Source organism: Lissotriton vulgaris, chromosome 10 (genome assembly GCF_964263255.1).
Source record: "Lissotriton vulgaris chromosome 10, aLisVul1.2, whole genome shotgun sequence".
NCBI classification, from domain to species: domain Eukaryota; kingdom Metazoa; phylum Chordata; class Amphibia; order Caudata; family Salamandridae; genus Lissotriton; species Lissotriton vulgaris.
Window position 1 is genome coordinate 927,723,616 of NC_141698.1, and position 15,551 is coordinate 927,739,166.

Sequence of the window (15,551 nt, forward strand, 5' to 3'; positions counted from 1 at the left end):
TTCATTATCCAGGTCCTAGGTATGAGTGTGTAATGCAGCTGCTGACTGGAGGGCCCTTCTCCTTTGTGTTATCACCAGCTCTAGGTTGGGTATAGGTGCAGGTGGCTTGAGGCGTCCAATATGTCGTATCTGACCCTGTCTGCGGACTTTGACACCTCCAGCCATTTTCTCAATTCCTGTGGAGCATGGGGAAGCGGTTGCATGACCTGCACCCTCCATCCAATCCCAGGTTTCTTCAGGAGAGTCGAAGAATCTAACATTGTCGTTGTCTACTACTCAAAGGCGCGCCGGGAACAGTAGGGAGTATCGTATATTCTGCTCACGAAGGCTGCATTTATCAGCGATGAAGGAATTACGATGCTTTCACACACGGCGTATAATCTGGAAATAGCATAAACGAGACGTTCCTCACATTGATTTCCTTTAATTGACTTGTTTCTCTCAGTATGCTGTCTTGATCTCTGTAATTAAGGAGGCGGAACAGAAAGGGTCTGGGATTAGCACTTGGCGGCGGTCACCGCAATGGTACACTAGGCACCCGTTCAACATGAAAATGTGGGGACCGCGCTGTGGGAGGTACCAGTTCCCGAATCCAGGCTTCAACATAAGCCACCGCAACTTGGCCTTCCGTTCCCTTTGGGAGTCCAAGCACCCAAATATTATTGCATTGCGATCGCCCTTCAGTGTCCTCCACTCTATCTTCCTGAGTAGTCACATGTTCCATCAGCACTTGTAGTAGGGTTGTGTTTTCCTGGGCAATGGGCTTCAGGTCCGTCAACTTAAGGTCAGTATTGTGCTGCTTGTCAGCATGTTTGCGCTGATCTGCCTGAAGCAAGTTGAAGTCTGTGGTCACTTAATCTATCTTGCTTTCGAGGGAGGTCCATGTACATTCCAGTGTTGCAGCAATTCTCTCTACAGCCAGAAAGCTGCTGTTCAGTTTTTCGCTAAGTTCCACCTATGGGTGTATCGACTTTGCTTGCATGCACTCTCCCACCCGTTCCACTTGTTCCGGAGCATGCCGGGACGGATTGGGTAGTTGAACACATGCATCCTGCACTATTTGCTGTACAGTGGGGATCTATTAGTCTTCGACTGCCTGTTGGTGTCATGCATGCAAGCCTGCCAGGAATAGGAACTGCGTCGGGATCAGGGAGCCAACGGTGTCTTCCCCAATGGGGTGTTGGCAGGGTGGAGCGTAAATCCAGTCGGTCCGCATTTCGGGACCTTGGGAACTATGTGTCTAGCTCCCATGCCCCCAAGAGTTATCCCTTTTGTTACACTCATGTCCCCACCCAGGCCCTCAAGCATAGGCCAAGCCCTAGAACCTCGGGAGATAAGTGAAGGAGAGCAAGGCAAAAGGGGGAAGCAAAGAAAGGTGATTAAGCAGGGATAGAGGGCGGGGGGATTGTATTGTGCTTTAAAGGTATACCACAATGTGTATCCTACAACACAGAGCCCTGCACGCCACTCCACTGACTCTTCAGAGGTTGGTGTGCCCCCCCCCACCACCCCATGGAGCATCCAATAAGTGTATGAAAACCTCTAGATCTTAAGCAGCGAGGGCAGCCCATGTTTCTGATGGACAATGTTAATCAGCGCAGGTTGGATGTGTCGGTCTACAGCACCCCGTTGCTGGCACAGTGTCTATTTTCATGCCATCTGCAGGTGATACAAAGCAGCTTGAACGTGGAACTTCTGGCAACCGGTAACCAATGCAGGGCTTTCAAGGCAGGGGAGATGTGGTATCGCCGAGTTCTGAATCCGCTGTAGTCTTTTCATGATCGTTAAATGTGGTAGAGGCTATTGGCGTAATAGAGTTTGGACAGAACAAGGGAGATGGTAGCTTGGACCTTGTGTGGAAATCCCAAATGAGGTCAAATTCGTCGCAGCGTTTATTTGGTAGCAAAGCTTGATCTTGCTAGTTTATCCACTTGGGCATTCATCGACAGTTTGGAGTCCATAGTCATTCAGAGGTTTCTTACTTCCTTCGATACTTTAGGCAGTGATCCCAGTTCATCAGGCCATGCGGCAAGCAGGTTGTAATGTTTCCAATCGCCACACGTGAGTATTTCAGTTTTTGAAGCATTCAATTTCAGATGGCTTCAGGTCATCCACTGATCCACGGCTCTGAGACAGCTGAAAATTGCTGATTTTCCAATGTCTTTGGAGCATTCCAGTTGAAGGAGTATTTGTGTGTCATCTGCATAGTTATAGCACGTGAGGTGAAATGTATTGATCAGTACTGGTAATGACTTCATGTCGATGTTGAAAAGCATGGGCGAGATGATAGAACCTTGAGGGACCCCTGCTTTTGTGGAGTATGGTTTAGACGAGGAAGGTGGGGTATGGATGACATTAGTTCTGTGTCGAAGGTAGGACGATATCCAGTCTAAAGCAGTTCCCTCTATGCCGGCTTCATAGAGTCTATGTTTCAGAGTCTCATGGTCAACCTTGTCAAAGGCAGCTGAGAGGTCCAAGAGGAGTAGCGCAGCAACCCTGTTGCGGTCAACTGTATTCTTTAGGTCATCGCAGATGGCAAGGAGGACAGATTCAGTGCCTCTTCCCGGACGGAATCCTGTTTGGAAGTCTGAAAGTATGTCATTATCTTCAATGTATTGAAGAGAATGACTGGGGGAACGCTGCTCTTTCTATTAGTTTGCCCAGGAACAGTCCATTTGTAATGGGTCTTTAGTTGTCAGGGTTCAGCGGGTCCAAATTTGTTTTCTTCAGTAAAGGGCGTATGTTTGACTTTTTCTTCTGGAAATATTCCAGTAGTTAAGGAATCATTGATGATTCTTCTTACTGGAGTGGCAGCAGAGGTTGTTAAAAGAATTGTCTTGAAAGTTTGTGGCGGACAGAAGGGCTGCCGGCAGGCCTGCTTGCTTTGACCAGGTCCTTAAAATCTTACCCATCATATTTAACTCTGGTTTCTACCTTCTAATCCCTTCAAAATCACCTGCAAGTTATTGCAAACAACTTCCTTCTGACACTTTTCAATTCTGATATGGAACTGCTAGCCCCATTCTCTGTGCCACAAGACCGTATTGGACATGCTAATAACGACACATCCAACTCAAACTGCAGTATACATCTGGAGATCACCACCAAGTATCACATTACCTAACATCTGGCCAACATTAGATGCCACTGAACTAGTTCTGCCTGAATTATTAAAGTCAAACGCCTTATCTTATAACCAGTGGACACTTTCTCCCCCACTACAAGTGAATGTAGTTATCAAAATCAACTTTCAAAACGCAATATGTCAGAGGACTTGTGCACCTCTCAAAAAGAAAAAGAAAAATCACTCAAGTCTTTTTTGCAGGCAGTAATATCCCACCTGTACTTTAACAATGGCATTTAAACCAAGATTCGAAAAATAGTTCCTATGTCTTCAATACCTCTCTAGGGTATTTTCTATCCTTCTAGACATGCAGACAAAAAAGGAGGGACAGTCTCAACCTGACCAGCTACAACTATTGAAACAGGCGTTTGTTCATGTATTGTGCTGCACTATCTAGAATGTACTCCTTCCACACCTGACTTCCTCAAATTGTACGGAGATCTGAAGATGTGCCACTATTATGTTCCCTACAACCTGGTGTTCTCACGAGCCATGATCATGGTATGGGCAATGAAACTGAGCAAAATATTTTCAAGAACTTTCTATTGATCCAACATGCCCCATACTTCATTTGTAACACCAGTCTTGGCTTGCTGGCATAGATGAGCACAGCTGAGTATCTATGCTTCTTTTGGGAAGGTCACCATTGTCAAGCCCATGTTCAAAGTAATGAACCTACAAATTACTACTATTCCGCACCTGTACAAACTGCCTGCAACCCATTTCTGTTTTTGTGGGGTCCAACTGCTACTGGAGAGAAATACAGGTCACTGGAGTGTTGTTATGACCATTTTAATGTGTGATGCAAGTGTATTAAAATAATTGCCTCTAACATTACTATTAAGTGCAGTAACAATGAATCCAAATCCCTCTTGTTGAGTTGATTCTCAAATCGTCTTTAGAGTTCGAGACCTCTTTTATTTTTGGTAGTTAGTGCACTATGATAACTTGCAAATGGAGTTGTATGTCATTGGCGCATAGAGCCTTGGTTGTGGTGTACAGAGACTCTTCATCGCCACACAGGAAACAAAACAGAGGTAGTATTGCCTTGTCTGCGTTTTCCTTAGAGGAGTGAGGGATGAGTGAATGCAGTGGTGTGAGCCAGGGTAATAGAAGGGTGCATGTGCCTGGAGGTGTATGTGCTTGAGATTGCGAGAAAGGTGATTAGTTGATTTTATTTTTCATCTATTCATTATTGCTAAAAATTAAAAACCTTTTAACTGTTTTTGTGAATTCAATTTCCATTTCTAAATTCTTGTCTGGTAAGTGTTGAATGAGTGTATGTGTAATGATGTAAAGTGAGTGGAAGTATGCCTGGTAAGCCATGGAAAGTGCAAGTGTGTGAGGTTTGTATGCTGGAATGCGTTTTGCTGAGGACTGCATTAGAGTGTGTTTTCCTGTATAGAAGTAAAGAATGTATTAATGAACGGGTGTGAGGCAAGGTACTGGAGAGGTCAATGTGGGTTAACTTAACTACCTATGTTAGCAAGTAACCCTTTCTTCTATTCCCTAAAAGATTCAGCATACCAGACCCCAAAAATCTGACCTCCTTTCTTCTCCCACTGCTGTTTCTTTCTCCTCGCTCTCATCTGCTGCTGTATTCTCCTTACTCTTGTTTGGAAAAAAAGTCCTCCGGCAGTGAGCCAGAAATCCAGTCTCTGAGAGATTGGTTCTGGTACACTGCTTGATGACTCTTCCTGCCTGACCAGTACTGCTGTGACACGTCAGGCAAAATGAGACGGCAGTAGACTGCAGGAGAGGCATGTGTTTACCCACTACTCTCAGATCTGGTTCCCCTTTACGAGGGTCCTATTGTGTGCTATCCCTCTGCTGACAGGCACTTGCCTGTCATTGTGAGTGGGAGGAAGTGGTTGGGGGCTTGATCACCTTATCTCAGTGTGAGATAGGTGGCAAGTTTTTAGAGGTCTTTAATGTGAAGTAGACTCAATACTGTTCGTGATCAGGGTCTACTTTACATGATGCCGCTGGGGCCCCAACTACCCGTCTGTGAATTGCGAACCATCCGATACGCATGTTGTCAGTTAGATCAGCACAGGCAAGTTTGACGTGCATATATACATACATTTTTTGTTAGGATGCGTTTTAAATCTGATTAATGCTAAGTTTGAAAGACAGTGTTACTATTCTTAAAACATTTTTTATTTAAAAATGAAACCCGATGTACCTGTAGAGGTTCTATGTAGGAAAAGTTCTGAAATTGAAATGCATCATTTCAGAGTTGAAAAAAGTTATTGGCTTTGGAATTCTAGATTGTTGATTTCTTGGACCTTTGCCTGTTTTGTAATTGTTTTATGCACAATTTTTAATCAGCTCAAAAGGATTCCCTTACTGGATCATCTGAACCTCATATGGGCGATAAAGATGACATGAAGCTGCTAAATGATATCCTGAATACCACCTCCTTAGATGAGGGTGACTTCAATAAAGAATGGACTGCTGTCTTTGGCAATGACCTTCTAAGTGATCACTCTCTCAATGCTGCCAGCGGAGACCAAGAAAAGAGCACTGTTACATCATCTGGGTTTCTTCCTTCACAACTTTTAGACCAGAACATGAATATGACTGATTTGCAATCTTCGCTGCAAGGTAAGTGTTTGTATTCTATCACCATATTCTGGATTTCCCCTGCTCGATGCATTCACCACACCCATGTAGCACTTTTTCGTAAAACCAACCCACCCACATGTATGTAATGTCACGCAGTTTTTGATACATTGCTTTTTTGCCCGCAGTAAAACTGGCCTGTCGAATAAAGCCCTTTATTCACAAAGGGGCATTTGACTTGTATCGGTTATTGTGAAAATGCCATTATATGAAGTTACAGAAGTAGAGGAGGATGGAAAGATTAACATGTGCAAAGGAAAGCTTAAAAAAACTACCACTTCGGACGCTAGATGGCGGTTGGAGGAAAGGCATTAGTCTGAGAAAGATTTCTCCAAAAATGTGCCTGTACCCAGTAACATAACTTTTTCTTACAGATCAAATACAGCGATGTTGCCATCACCTGTTCAAAAGGCCTAGAGTGTAGTTTCTCAGTATGTGAATTGTACAGAACTAGTGCACTGATGAATGTAGTACTCACATTTGGCCAATGGTCCTCATTAGAAATATTTATTTTACATTATAAAAAAGAAATCAGGACAATACAAAAATACAGAGCACATGTAATTACATACAAATATAAAGAATTCAAATACTATCTTTATGCTCTTTACATTTGTAAGAACGGGGACCGCCAGTTCTCCGGGGGGTAGCTTGGCTCGAGCAGGAAGCCAACCAGGGGCTTACGTGTAAAGCAGCTACTTAACACACTCATCCACTGAGACAAGAAGTGGGCGCAATAATGGAGACCACACCAGTACTTGTGTTTAAAATCAAGATCTTTTATATAGGTTTTCAATCAAGGCAATTCAAGCGTTAGCATTTCATTAGCATCTCATTAAATTACTTCATTAAAGCATTTCCTTAAGTATTCTCAGTGAAGTAGAAAACACTAGATAACACAGCCTGTCGCATATACTCTTCCGCAGGCTAAGAGTGTATTTTCATAAACCATGGATTAACATTCAAGAAACAAATATAAACGTTTCCTCTTGTAAATATCAACAGTTCAGTAACCAAAGTCAGATCATCAAACTAGTACTGGAATAAATCGCTAGGGATCAGAGTTTAACCCCTTCAGGAACTGTAGAAGCCCGCCCCTGCAAGTAATTCAGTACAGGGAAAAATATCACCACTTTATCAGCAGGCTTGAAAACATGTAAGCAGGCCTGAAGCAGTGAAGGCAGCATAAGGCTGCTACCATGCACCAACAGTCAATGAAGTGAATGATCTTAGCACCCAGTGGGCAGGAAACAGTAAATTCAGAATAGCCTGCACTCCAGGCATGCACAGATATTTGGCCTGTGACCCCTAGACCCTCAATTAAGGCCTCCCAGTCTCTCGAGGCACATTAGGGAGCCAACGGGGCCCAGTCTCAGTTCTCCCCAGGGGAGGGGTGACCTTGGGGCCTTACCCGGCCTTCCGCCCTCCTCCCCGGGGGTTACCTGCTTTCTTCGGCCCTCCGGGGCCCTTTCGTTGACGGGTGTAGGCAGGATGAGCTTCCGCCAGTCTAGGGGCTTCCTGCTGCAAGGAGCTGCCACAGCGCACCGGCGCCGGGGGCGAGGAAACACACTGCGGGGCAAAGCGTAGGGGTGCTCTTCGGCTCCTGACCCCCTTTGCGATGAGTCGCGGCCTGCTCCGGGTGCCGGGACTTCTCCACACAGCTCGGGGGGGACAGCCAATGGCTGCGCGGCTTGGGCAGGGGCGCGGCCGATGACGCATCAGCGCTCCCGCTCACGTGACAGGGGCCCAGGCAGGCTTCAGGCCTAGTGCGGCCTGACAGACTTGGTGCGGCGGCCCTCTCCTGGCACCGGGGGCTGCCGAGGGGTGTCAAGAACGGCACTGAACACAGCGCAGAGGCAGGCGGCCACAGGATAGGCCGGAATCGCCTCGGATGAGTCGCGTGTGCGGCGCCGCAGCCGCGATGACAAGGGGGCCGCCTCAGGGGGCAAGGTACAGCGCTTGGCGCCGAGGCAGAGGAGCGCTTAGGGGGTGCTTCACAGCGCTGGTCGCCGGCAGGGCCTGGGAGGCAATTTCGATAATCCCTGACAGGACAGGCAGTCTCAAGTACAGCGCTTGGCAGGGGCGCAGAATATAGCGCTTTCCACTCAGTTTAGAATGGACAGCAGAGCAGTTCATTCAGGGGGAGACAGGTAGGACAAGGTGGGCCCAGATGAAGGCAGGGCAGCACAGTCCAGTACCTGGTCGATCCCCCACCAGTCTCCGGTCAAAGGAAAATAGTCTTCTTGGCGCTTGGATGGTTCTGCGCCCTTAGGTGACGGTTTCTTGAAGAGGGGGGGGGGGCTGAGTTGGAGGCTGGATGAGTTTTCCTCAGTCACTGCAGATGGACCCTGGGGTTCCCTACCGTAGGGCCAGATCAGGGGGCTTGTCTAGGACACCTCACTCAGCTTAAGAGGCAGCACCTAAATCCTGTCACTCCCAGTGGCATAGGTTCCTAACTAGGCCCTCCCGCCTAAAACTCCTGCGTGGGTTCCCCAGGTCAGTAATGCCCCAACTGACTGGAAAAAGGTTCACTCCCTTGCTTAAGTATGCCCAGGTCAGGTGACCACTGTCTAAGGCTGCAAAAATCAGCTCCGCCTTTCTTCTGGAAGGTTCCAGGAGCTTCCCCACTCTACCTATGGACAGGGGAGGGCAGGCTGGCATTGCAACATTGTATGGGGGATCCAGCCAGCTCCTGGCAACTAGGGTGCTACATTAAAAGACCACTCTGCAGTAGCAGGGGCCAGTGGCAGCCATGTTTGAAGTAGAGAGCACCTGCACCCCAACATGGATTAGCCATGAAAAAGGTGCCCGAAGACCTAAGGGCCAACAAAAAGTAGGTGGTAAAAATGAGGCAAGGGCGAAAAAAACAGGGAAAGACTACCCTGGGGCTGACAGGTCTAACATGCGTCCCCCCCAGCTGAAAGTGGGGAGAGCAACCTCTAGGGAGTTCTCGTCACTAAGGCGGAAAAACCGGGAGAGACCGTCAGCATTGGCGTGGTCCACTCCAGGCCGATGTTCCACCCGAAAGTCCATCCCCTGAAGGGAAATGGACCACCTTAGCAACTTGGGATTTTCGCCTCTCATCTGCATGAGCCATCGAAGGGGTCGGTGGTCGGTCTGAATTAGGAAGTGAAAGCCAAAAAGGTATGGCCTCAGCTTTAAGGCCCAGACCACAGCGAAGGCTTCTCGCTTGATGGTACTCCATCGCTGTTCCCGAGGGAGGAGTCTTCTGGAGATGAAGGCCACAGGTTGGTCTTGGCCATCATCGTTGAGTTGCGACAGCACGGCGCCTACGCCATGCTCTGAGGCATCTATCTGCACGATGAATTCTTTTTGGAAGTTCGGAGTGGCCAGCACCGAAGGGTGCACATCGCGCGCTTCAGTGTTTCAAATGCCTCCTGGCAAGCAGCCGTCAAGATCACCTTTCGTGGCTGCTTTTTGGACGTCAACTCGGTCAAGCGGGCCACGATGGTGCCATATCCCTTGACGAACCTGCAGTAATAGCCAGTGAGGCCGAGGAAAGCTCGGACCTTAGTCTGCGTCTTGGGGGGCTCCCAGGCCATGATGGTCTCAATTTTGGCCTGGAGGGGTTGCACCTTACCCCCGCCCACCAGGTGTCCCAGGTACACGACAGATGGTGAGGTCAGCGCGTTGCAACGCCCGCAGCACCTCCTGGAGATGCTGCAGATGGTCCTCCCAGGTGCTACTGAAGACAGCTATGTCATCCAGGTACGCCGCTGAGAAGGTCTCCAGGCCAGATAGCACCTGGTTCACCAACCGCTGGAAGGTGGCCGGAGCATTCTTGAGCCCGAAGGGCATCACTGTGAATTGGAAGTGGCCCTCGGGGGTGGAGAACGCTGTCTTCTCCTTCGCTCCATCGGCCATGGCAATCTGACAGTATCCTGATGTCAAGTCGATGGTGCTGAGGTACTTGGCGGCTCCCAGCCGGTCAATCAGTTCGTCTGCCCGTGGGATCGGGTGAGCATCTGTCTTGGTGACAGAGTTCAATCCCCCATAGTCCACACAGAACCGAAGTTCCGGTGTCGTGCCCGGTGGAGCCGCTTTCGGCACCAGCACGACCGGACTAGCCCACGGGCTGCTGGAGGGTTCGATCACTCCCAGCTCCAGCATCTTGGTCACCTCACCCTGGATGCGGTTCTTCACTTTATCGGACAGCCGGTAAGACTTGGTTTTTACTGGGGGACTGTCCCCTGTGTCCACATCATGGGTACACAGATAGGTAATTCCAGGCGTGAGGGAGAACAATGAGGCGTGCTGTGCCAATACCTGGCGGCAGTCCCTCTGTTGTTCTGGGGTCAAGGATGGGGAGAGGACAACTCCCTCCACTGAACCATTCTTCTCCTGAGCCGCTAGAAGATCAGGAAGAGGCTCACTTTCCTCCTCCTCTCTCCCATCCGTCACCATGAGGAGAGCAAGCTCCGATCGCTCATGGTAAGACTTCAGGCGGTTGACGTGGAGCACCCGATGGGGCTGACGGGGGGTCTTCAAGTCAACGACGTAGGTGGTCTGGCCTCGACGCTCCACAATCTCGTATGGACCAGTCCACCAGTCCTGGAGGGCACTAAGCTCCCCAGGCTCCATGACCCACACCTTCTGTCCAGCGTCCAACTCTACCGCCCAAGCGTTGCGGTCATACCACTCCTTCATGACGGCTTGGCTAGCCTCCAAGTTGTCTGAGGCTTCCTTCCACAGCTTGGCCATCTGGCTGCGGAATGCCAGCATGTAGCTGACAACATAACGGGGAAGCTTCTTCGAAGTCTTCTCCCACCCCTCTTTGACCAGGCTGAGTGGTCCCCTAACGGGATGGCCATAGAGCAGTTCAAAGGGGCTGAACCCGACTCCCTTCTGTGGTACCTCGCGATACGAGAACAGCAAGCAAGGGAGGAGGATGTCCCATTCCTGCCTCAAGTCTTCTGGTAGGCTCCGGATCATCCCCTTCAAGGTCTTATTGAAGCGCTCTACGAGCCCGTTAGTCTGGGGGTGGTAAGTAGTGGAGAACCGATAGGTCACTCCTCGCTCCTTCCACATGGCCTGCATGTAGGCCGACATGAAACTTGTGCCTCTGTCCGACACCATGACCTTGGGGAATCACACTCGGGTGAATATCCCCATCAGGGCCCGTGCCACCACAGGTGCAGTAATGGTCCTCAGAGGGATGGCCTCCGGGTACCGAGTGGCCTGGTCCACCAACACCAGGATGAACCGATGTCCCGCAGAGGTCGGAGGGTCCAACGGCCCAACGATGTCAATACCGAACCGCTCGAAAGGAGTCCCATCCACCGGGAGTGGTTCCCAGGGGGCCTTCACTTTGGTCCCCGTCTTGCCACTGGCCTGGCAAGTCTTGTAGGTCTTGCAGTAGGTGTCAGAGGCAACCCTCATCCTGGGCCAATAAAAATGTGGGACTACCCGCGCAAAGGTCTTGTACTGGCCCAAGTGTCCAGCTAAGGGTATCTCATGCGCCAGTTCCAACAAAAAGGCCCGGTAGCACTGGGGGACCACTAAGGCCCTCGAGGATCCATGCACCGGAACCCTTGGCTCACTGTACAGGAGGCCATCCTCTCAATACACATGATAACTGCTGGTCTCTTGGTTGACTGCTTGGGCTTCGGCCTGTCGCCGCATGCCTTCAAGCGTGGGGCACTCCTTCTGCGCCCGACAGAATTTCTCCCGGGTAGGCCCTCCTTCCACATGCCACTCGGCAAGGCTCGGCAAGTCCCCCACAGGAACGACATCCACCTCCACGGACTCCGGGGGTACCTCCGCGGGCTCCCCATCCATCACACGGGGGTGTCCTCCACAACACTCTCCTCTGGACCGGCGTTGGGTTGGGCCATTGTTTCAGGCTCCAACCCGGGTTGAGCTTCTTGCCGGGCCGCCATGGACCGTGTGACTACGCTAGTCCACCCTGGTAACCCCAGCATCTCAGTGTGGGCCTTAAACTCCACTTCCTTCCAGGCGGTATGTTCCAGGTCATTACCGAGCAGGCAGTCCACAGGCAAGGCAGGGCTGATCACAACTCTCAACGGGCCTGACACTCCTCCCCACTCAAAGGGAACTTGAGCCACGGGATAGTAGCTCATACTGCCGTCAGCCAACACGGCCGGATGGTACACATCAGGTACTACCTGCTCAGGGGACACCAGCCGCCTCACTACGGTGGTCATGCTGGCTCCTGTGTCCCTCAGAGCATCCACCTCCTCCCCATTGACCTTCACCCTCTGCTGGTACTTAGCAGTATTCGATGGTAAGGGCGTTACTGGGACCATCTCTCTATCCACAAGTGAAACCAGGGTCAGGCCTGTCCACTCTCCTTCCCTATCTAGGGGCAGCTCCAACCCAAGCGCTACACTAGCCACCCCGGGACTCTTGCCACCAGTGGAGGCTGGGGGTCCTTTGCGACACTGGGCATCTCCCTTGTAGTGTCCGACCTCTCTGCACTCATAGCACCAGACCACTTTTGGCTGCTGACTCTTGTCAGGGTCAGTGGGTTTTGGGGAACGGTTCTGTGGCGGGGTACCTACTCCTCTCCCAAACGGTCTAGTTTGTGGGCCTCGTGAGCACTCCGGTCTTTTATCTCCACCCTCTTTCTTCTGGGAGGCGCCCTGTCCGCCTTTCGGGCCATCTCCCCCGGGGCCCTTGTGTGACACCCGGGTGCTAACCCAAGTATCCGCCTCCTCCGCAAGCTCACGCAAGTATCACCCTCAGTCGTTTCATTAGTTCTGGTCGCCATCCCAGGTGAAGAAATTTGCCACCTCAAGTTCTGTATCTGGCAAAAGGAATGGACACCCACCCCCATAAAACCATTCAATACTCATTGTGACTGCTGCATGTCCAGGGTTCGTCTCCAGTCCAGCAGGCAGATCGGGTCTTTACTACAGGAGATGATCACTTTCGTGGATTAGAGTAGCTCCAACCTTCAAGCCAGTCGCAGGTCTCCTCCGGAGTCTGTTAAAACCACGATTTCCCCTCCGCGAGTACCCTTATCTCGGCCCGGAAAGAGCATGGCGTATTTTAGGTCGTGGTCACTAAGTGCCTGCTTTACTTCGAGAAAAGATCTGTGTCTGTTTTACCTTGTGTCATGGGGTTGAGCCTTGCATTTATTTACACTGTGTTAAGTTAGCATGAGCTTATTAGAAGTTTAAACGCCATTTTTCCTTTCTGCTGCCTTTGCACACAGCACACATTATTACAAATGTTTAGAGTCTAGAGGATTGTTTTGCTTCACACGAGAATGTTTTCCTATACTAGCAGCTTGGCTTGGTAAGCTTTGTCTGAACAGTGAGTGCCTCGGCCTTCAAGGTTATTTCAACACAGTGGTTGTTGTTCGGTCTGATCGGCGCACGTTCTAGACATAACATATATGCAGCTGTGGCCACCTCCTGATTTTGGTGTGTTTAATAATGCCCTGCGCAGGCATGCTCAAACACACTTTGGAGAACATTCGCATGCAGAGAGCTGATTTAGAAAATGATGTGATCCATTTCTACTAGGACCAGAGGTATGGGGCCGCCCTTGTAAACCCACGAGACCTTCTGTAGATATAAAATACCCTAATAGCAAGGGAGCGTGAAATCTAGATGTAATCTAGCCTATTTCTATTTAGCATTTTAACATGCTTTCTCCTTTTGTATTTTATGGAATAGTAACTATGCTGATAATCTTGTTGCGTATTATATGTCTGCATGTATTAGCTAAGATAATGCGCCTGAGAACACGGCATTAGAAATAAATATTCCAAACTTGCACGTGTCTTCATTTACTCTCCGTTTTGGACTAGCATAAGAGTATAACGAAAGAGTGTTCATGTGTTCCACATTGCCTGAGGTATTCTAAGTTCTATGTTCTGGGTTGTCTAATCATTGGGGGGTATGGAAGAACCAATGAGACACTGATTGCTAGTCTGGTAGGGGATTTTGGCTACTAAGGTGAGTGTTGGCACACCCTAATTCACTGAGGTTCCAAGTCTCTATGCACAGTTCTGTGTACGAGCAGAATCCCTGCTACACTTGTAGGTAAAGTTTGGAAAAAAATGTGATAGTAGAGTTCTCTATTTTAATTGGTGGGGCAGCCCTTGCCGTCTTTAGGATAATATCTCTCTCGAAAATTAAATATCCTCATGAGCCTGGGGCGCAGAGGAGCACCTGGTTTCAGGGGGGCCCCTGGCACACAATGAGGCCGTACCACAGAAAAGTATTTTGAAAGGGACCGGGCTGTAGATGTCTCAGTATTAAGTCTTCAACTAACAGATCCGCAGCTTGCCCTTCTGACTTTTCGGGAACCCCCAAAATTCTGGCATTGTTTCTGCGTGCAGGCCCTTCGTAGTCTTCCATTTTAAGCTCAAAGTCCAAAGCTTGGGCCTACATTCGCTTGACCAACAGTTCGAGTGACTTAGTCGAGGTCTGAAGAATTTTCACTGAATCTTCGGTCTCCTCGACGCTATATCCCATTTTACGCAGATCCGCGTGTAGAAGGGTGACTTCCATCGGTACCATATCTATCTTTTGCTCCAACACTGAGCAAACCTCTTGAATGGCCTCCAGTATGTCAGCGAGAGACTGTCTTTCTGTGGCGGTTTGTTGCTTCAGTTTGGTCTATGCTTGCTATTCCTCCAATGCATCCGCTTTAGAATGGGCAAATTTAGATAATTTCAACTGGCTCGATTGCCTGGAGCCCTTGCTGGAAGCCATTGTGTCGGATCCGGTCTCAAATACAATCCCCAGATGTAGGGGGTAGCGAGGAGCAGAAACTGAGGGCCGATATCAACAATGATGAGCAAAAGTCCCAGCGCTCTGCGACCTCAGCGACCTCCAAAGGAACAATAACTCGTCGTGGGAGACAAGGAGCCAAGTGTTCACCCCTCACCACTGTTGTGCGGTGCTCCTGCGGAAGTAAGAGACACTTAGCCGGCTGTTTAACTCCCAGTCCTATCCCTGAAGTGGAGCCAGCTGAACCCAAGGGCCTGGATTTTTGTAAGTTATACTCTGCTACATTGTTCTGTTCTTCGCCACAGTAGTCGATTGGACAGGAAGCCCTCAGCCCAGATGGGGGAGGGGCACCTCGCTGCTGCACAATGTCAGGCCCCGACGTGCAATAATGCCAAATGTCTTCGATTAGCACCAATGACCTTTTAATTTCCACTATACAGGGGGGAGGGAAGCCTTGTCTACCGCTCCTAACCCCCGCTGCAGCATTGGAGGCCGAGCAATGGCTCCGTCGCTCACCGCCGCGCCTACCTGAGTCCACCCGGTACAACGCAGCGTCCGCCGTCCAGCACCACAGATAAAGAGCAGACGGGAACCCACAAGGACCAAGGTATGGCACCCTCTGCAAAAAGGCAGCAGTGTTGAGAGCAGAACGTCGCTCCACAACCGCAGCGGATGTCACGTAGAGCGGCTCTGGACGTCATCGCGCCTTTGCGTCTTCATGCTCCCGGTCAGGCGCCGTAAGTTGGATTTCTCGAGTCAGGGCTGGCGGATCTTCGCTGTTGGTCGACCGGGTGACTCCATAGCTCAGTGGGCACCCAAGTTGATGGTTTTGTATCCAAATGATTTAACATAGTTTTGAGGGAAATTCAGGTAGTGGAAGCTTGGAGTTTCACTCCTTTGCGGCCATTTTGGGTGCCCGCTAGCCATGCCCCCTCCATAGCTGCTATTTTTAAGTTTGCCAGAAACCTGGGAAACAAGCCAAACCAAGAAATGTTACAAAATCTATCTAGCAAAAACTACCTCTGTGGCTACTTCTGAGGCAGCAATTTCAGGCATAGCACAAGTCGAGTTACGGC

General features: G+C 49.8%; 1 protein-coding gene across 4 annotated transcripts in view; it reads left to right on the forward strand.

The window, feature by feature from the left end:
- Positions 1-15,551, forward strand: part of ICA1 (islet cell autoantigen 1) — a 315,337-nt gene that overhangs the window by 252,589 nt on the left and 47,197 nt on the right. For all 4 annotated transcript variants that reach the window (XM_086941905.1, XM_086941907.1, XM_086941906.1 and 1 more), the window contains one exon: positions 5,456-5,731. In XM_086941905.1, coding sequence (XP_086798031.1) covers positions 5,456-5,731 — 276 coding nt within the window. The remainder of the gene's footprint in view (positions 1-5,455; positions 5,732-15,551) is intronic.